Here is a 6,000-nt window from a genome sequence, read left to right as displayed (position 1 = left end):
CCAGATGATACAACTATATGTCGCAGAGTCAGACGTTATGATCTAAAACTATAGAATTGAATGTTGAGTTTAGAAGGCTACAAAGAGTCCAACTGAAAAAGGAGGTGATGTTCCTTGAGCTTCAGTTGAGCTTCATTGGGGCAGTGTAGAAATAATATTAAAGAGTAGTCACTGTTGCAAAGTAAGAAAGGTGGTGACTTGTTTGGGTACAGCAAGCCCCCATCTACAGCATTGTTATAATGGTCAGGTTACTCTTTCTCCAGTGACATTGGTTAAGGAATACATTTTTGGCTGTAAAACCAGGAGAAATCCCTTCCACTTTCACGGGATTCTTTTTTACCCTCTTGCCCTAGTCCCTGTTCATTTTTGCACTATGCAACTTCTGATAATGTTGCTGCCATAATTTTCTCCCCTGCTTGTTGCTCCTACTGGCTCTTACTCCCCACTTCCCTCCACTTGCACTTGGATGCCTCATTCTGAATCCACCTCAGCATCATTCCTGGTTCCGGCCTGCTGTTGCATGGGATGGAATACCCAATACCGTATGCAGCCGGCTTTTTCCAAAGCAACTGTGATATCAGCACAGATATTACATCAAACAGCCTAACTGTCTGGTTGAAAAGTAGCAGCTTTGAAAGGCAAAGTCCTGCTGACTTTTGCCAGTAGCTGCACACCAGAGAAGTGTAGATGCAAAATCTTCAGTATAAGTGGAGATGGTGTGCACTTAACCAACATCGTTGACAGGTGAGGTCTAAGAGGAAGTTTCAACAAGCAACATTTTTCTATTTTGGCAGACATTGAATTCTCATTAGATAATTTATTTCAGTGAAAAAAATGCACCATTGGTTGTGAAAAGCTTTGTAGTACATTAGTCTTTAGTTTGTGTACTTTTTTAAACTGCATTTTTCGTAGTTGCTAACACAAACATCCAGAAACAGAAATGGACAAGTGTAAACCCGAAGCCTGGAAAACCAACTGTTCTATTGCATTCCCTAGAGACATATCTTCAAAGCTGATGGTGGGCTGTGGCCGTCAGTGACAAAACAAACTTCTTAGTATAAAGACAGAATATAGTAGATTAAGGTGCAGGGCAGCTGTACAGAGTCCAAGTCCTTATTGTCAACTGAGGTGTTTTACTTCAGCAATGAGTTCATGGCCTTTCCTGCAGGTTCTCACTCTGACTCTGTAACAAATGTACCTAATGTTTTGATCTGGTGCTGAGCTAAGCTGGTTACATTACTTTGCACAAAAGGATTAGTTTTATCACTTAGTCAATGCACATGATTAAAGGAGTCTTATTTGTCTTATTTCAATAACCTTCTGATCACTTGTGAGTGACATCATTGTGAAGGGAATGATGTATGTTTCTTCTGGTTTGTTATAAAGACAGAAAATGTTGAAAGTACTCAGCAAGTCTGGCAACACCATGTGGAGAGAGAAACAGAGTTAACATTATCAATCTACTGTTGAAAGCTTATCGATCTGAACATTAACTTTATTTCTCTCTCTTGCTGAGTGTTTCCAGCATTTTCAGGGCATTTTTCAGATTTCCAGCAGCTGCAGTATTTTTCCTTTTGTTATCTCTCTTCAAAACAAAATGTGACCGAGTACTTCACAAAGATTGCCTAATCTTCCCCTTTATTCTCTTTAAGGAGCTTACTCTCTTCGGATATATAACTGGCAGCCCACCCGGTCGCTTGTCTGAGAGTCATCCCTCATGTACTTGCCCAGTTGGAAGGCTGTGATTGCTCGCATTCCCCACTCTTCTTACTCAGAGGTCAACTGGAGCACCCCCTCACCTGCTAGCACAGCCGAGGCAAGTTCCCACAGCAAATGTCAGGAATTTAACCCGGGATCTTCAGGTCTGTAATTGCTCAGTGCCACACTACATTCAGCACTGAGCCATGGCAGCAGCTATGACAATGCTTCTTTAATGAGTAGGACTGACATGTACTATGAATAGATCTACTGCATATTTCCTATCTAGTTTCGAAGGTCCCAGAGGTGCCATGCTCCCAGTGCCTAATCTAACATGGCTGCGTGTGAGTCGTCTTTATTACGTTGTTGTTTTTCCCATCATCCTCCTCTTTCCGATGCTCCTCTATGTCTGCTGTGCATTTTCGCTGACTTGGATTTTGTTTGAGCCTGAAACAAAAATAGAAATGTGAAGCACTGTTAGCTGTTCAGGAAGTGACTCATAGCGATAGTGTTCCCTTTTCAGACAGCAAGTAAGTCAGGGTAATGAAAGAACAAAACAATTATCTCTTTATCCAAAAGAGTAGCTTTAAAAATAAGGCAACTTGATTTACAGAGTAACCTGCTAATGAGCAGAAAATAACCTTCAAACTGACCGTGGGAGTCATACTGAAGAAAGAAGCAAAGAAAGAAAGCTAATCTGTTATCTAATGGTCTTCCCAAAAACAATTGTCCTCTAACTGGTCTCAAAATGGCACAATCATTCCAGGGTATGGCCTTCAATGGACACATTAAGTAGCTCCTTAACAGCAGAATAATACATTGCGCACATCATGGAAGAATGGGATTAGTTGTTTGATGCTTTGCATCAGTGATGATCATGAGTGTGTGAGCTCTATGCTATCAAGTGCGCAGGGCTTCAATCTGGTGACTACCCAAAGCATCAAACATGGAACGAGCTGCTCAGTGATTGTGTGAGCAGGGAACAAATAAGGCAAGTGCTCCTTTGGTTAAGAGCTGAGCAAATTCCTGGGCTTCTTATCCAATGTATCAGAAACATGCTGCTTTCTCTCATTTTTTCTGCAAATTGAGAGTGGGATTAATTGGGTAGCTCTTTCAAAAAGCTATCACAGGCACAATGGGCTCAGTGTCTCCTTGGTGCTGTATAATTCGATGATTCTTTGAATATATATATTCTCGAACTTGATCTCAATTCAGCTCCACCTCGCGATCTGCTCCCTCTGCTGGTAGCAAAAGTCTCCATGAGTTCTAATGGGTTTAGTACTCACTCAGAACCACAGAGAGGCTAATGTAGAAAATGGAAACATTTTGGAAGCAGAGTCGAAGAAAGTGCATTATCGCTAAAACTTCAAGGACAGAGCATCTCAATGCAAAGTGCCAGCATGTGACACATTGAGGAGGTGGGAGGTGAGAGGGTTTTGGTGGGAAAATCCTTTGAAGAGGTTGGAAAATTTTGATGCAAGCTCCAGGTACTGGTGAGGTAACATTTCGAACTCACCTTTCAGCCCATTCCCCCAAACCCATTCCCACCACTCACCTCACCTTAAGAAGCACTTAAAAAGCCATGTTCAGCATTTGCTGTGTGTATATTGACTGCTACTGTTTCCTATATCAGTGACCACACTTCAGAAAAAGTGTCTGGTGGTTACTAAAAATGCCACGGATAGTTTTTTCTTTAAGACTTAGATTTCTTTTATTTCAAAAATATACTTTATTCATAAATACTCTAAACTAAACCACTGCAAAAGAACAATTCCGATAATTACAAACAGTGCAAAAGACCAATCATATTTACATTACTTTATGGTGTTCAGTTGAAAGAAATGATATTCATTGCAATTCTGTTCTTCAAACTATATACATTCATCGCATTTCACTGTGTGTTGTTGTTTTTATAGATTAGCACATAGTTATGAAGTCTGAGGGTGTTCTACCGTTACTGGCCCCCTCGGTCTGCCTTGGTTGAAAGGCTTTAAACAGTGGCCTTTCCACATTGTGCCTTTATGGTGGCTGCCCCAAGCTTGAGAGCATCCCTCAGCACGTAGTCCTGGACTTTGGAATGTGCCAATCTGCAACACTCGGTTGAGGACAAACCTTTGCCCTCGAATATCAGCAAGTTTTGGGCGGACCAAAGTGCATCCTTCACTGAGTTGATGACCCTCCAGTAGCAGTTGATATTTGTCTCGGTGTGGGCCTGGAAGCAGCCCGTAGAGCACAGAGTTCTGCGTCACCGAGCTGCTTGGGATGAATCTCAACAAATACCACTGCATCTCACTCCAGACCTTCTTTGCAAAGGTACATTCGACAAGGAGGTATGCGACCTTTTCATCACACCTGCAGCCGCTTTGAGGGCAGCATGCGGTGGTGTTGAGACCTTGAGCGTGCATGAAGGATCTGATAGGAAGTGCCCTTCTCACCACCAGCCAAGCCAGATTTTGGTGCTTGTTTGTAAGTTCTGATGATGAGGCATTCTGCCAGATGACACTGACAGCCTGCTCAGGGAACCATCCAACAGGATTCACCGTCTTCTTTTCTCGAGGACATGCGCTGACCACTGCTTGAACACCATGTGGTTTCTGGAAAATTAGTTGGGGTGGGAAAAGGTAGCAGCAATCCACCTTTATTAACAGCATTGTATCTCATCTGAAAGGACACCTCGGGACCACACTTGAGTGTCTGCCTTGATTATTTTTGCTCAAGTCCTAGACGTGACCCTGGAGCCTTATGACTCAGCAAGAGAGTGCTGCAACTAAGCCTCAGAAGTTCCGCATTGTTCTGCTGAACTGATTGTGTCAAAGTTGCAAATGGTGAAGAATCTGAGGAGCGACAATGCAAATTGGGCAACATCAACAACCCATTTAACACATTAAACTCAATGGAGAAGAAAATCCAGTGTAGTGTATAACTTGCTGCCAATTTGCTGTTCCCTGTTTTGTGCATTCAGTCATAGGCATGTTATTTACTTATTGTCATATTATGGAGATTGACTGAAGCACATGTTAAACTACATATGTTGCCTGGGAACAATTAATCTAGAGAGGTTGTATTATACGGAGGATGAAGAACCCTATAATCAAAACTGGGAAAGGATCAGGGGGTCTTTGAAGTCCAGATTTGGAGTTCCCCACTGGAAGTGGTGGAGGAGAGTGGGATAGAGGGAGTTGCTTCTTACGATTTTGCTCAGGACACCCCATGTCCATCCTAAGTGAGTATAGATGTAGCCTGTGCTAGGAATGCCAAAAAGACAACTCACAGATGGAATGCACACCACAGTAACTTATACACTGCACATTCCATGGAACAGTTCAAAGATGTACCTTGGTGGGACTGGCACAAAGGCAGTTGACTCCTAGGAGAGAATTATGGTGGGATCATGGATATTGGGATCTCTGGAAGGGACAGTGGCCCCTCCAGGAGTCGGCTCAAGACAAACTCCCGAGAGTGATTGGCAGACTACAGACTCCTGGGAGTCGCTCATAAACAAGCAGCTATTGAGTGTGACACTGACAACTGGTTCACAGAATCTGAATTAAAAACAATATCAATGCAACTTCTTTGCCTTAAGTGAAAGCTGAATGATCAGTAAATGTCATCATCCTCACATTTTTCTTTGTTTTGCAACGCACTGGATGAGGTGACCAGATACTGTCAGGAGACAGTGATGTTGCCAATACAGCATCAGGAGAAGCTATATAAGAAGCACAACAATTATTCTGAGAAAGGCCTCTAGTATCTGGATTGTGGTTGCTTTGTTGTCTTTTAAAGCATTGACTTTTCATGAACTTTGCTCTAGTGCTAATTTCCTCTGTAAATCACTTACATTAACGTTTTAATTGTACCTATTGCAACAGCCTGTAATGACATAATCTGGTGGAATTCTCTGAAGAGCTCGGGAAAGCATGGAAATGCTTTCAGTTCAGTACAATACAAACAACAGCTCTGAGAATCCTTTGCCACACTCCAACTGTGACTTGCCAACAACCCACTGAAGGTGACTTTAACCTGGTGTCCTGATCGGAATCACAGTCAGAACCCAAGAAAATCATTATATATAAAAGAAAAATACACTCAGCAGCCCCTTTACTGTGGAGTTTGCTTGAGGAATATTTATTTCTTTTAGTGAAGGGCTTTACCATCCTACTCACTCCGCCCCCCCCCAACCCCCATCACCTGCCCCTCACCCCCCAACCTGAACTACCTACTGACTGATATCCCACAATTAAGGAAGCCAGACTCTCCCGACTTCTGTGGCAGAGAACAGGGTGGCTGAAGTGTCTAGCCTTC

General features: G+C 42.7%; 1 protein-coding gene across 1 annotated transcript in view; it reads right to left on the bottom strand.

The window, feature by feature from the left end:
• Nucleotides 1-1,030: 1,030 nt before the first annotated feature.
• Nucleotides 1,031-6,000, bottom strand: part of LOC145351562 (serine/threonine-protein kinase 32A-like) — a 241,343-nt gene continuing 236,373 nt past the window's right edge. The window contains exon 12 of the mRNA XM_080201156.1: nucleotides 1,031-2,145. Within this exon, the coding sequence (XP_080057282.1) occupies nucleotides 2,028-2,145 (118 nt within the window). The 3' untranslated portion in view covers nucleotides 1,031-2,027. The remainder of the gene's footprint in view (nucleotides 2,146-6,000) is intronic.

This window comes from Carcharhinus amblyrhynchos, chromosome 13 (genome assembly GCF_965287045.1).
Source record: "Carcharhinus amblyrhynchos chromosome 13, sCarAmb.v2.hapA, whole genome shotgun sequence".
In the NCBI taxonomy this organism is placed as follows: Eukaryota; Metazoa; Chordata; class Chondrichthyes; order Carcharhiniformes; family Carcharhinidae; genus Carcharhinus; species Carcharhinus amblyrhynchos.
Note: the sequence above shows the minus strand (reverse complement) of the source record. Positions and strands in the feature narration are given on the sequence as shown.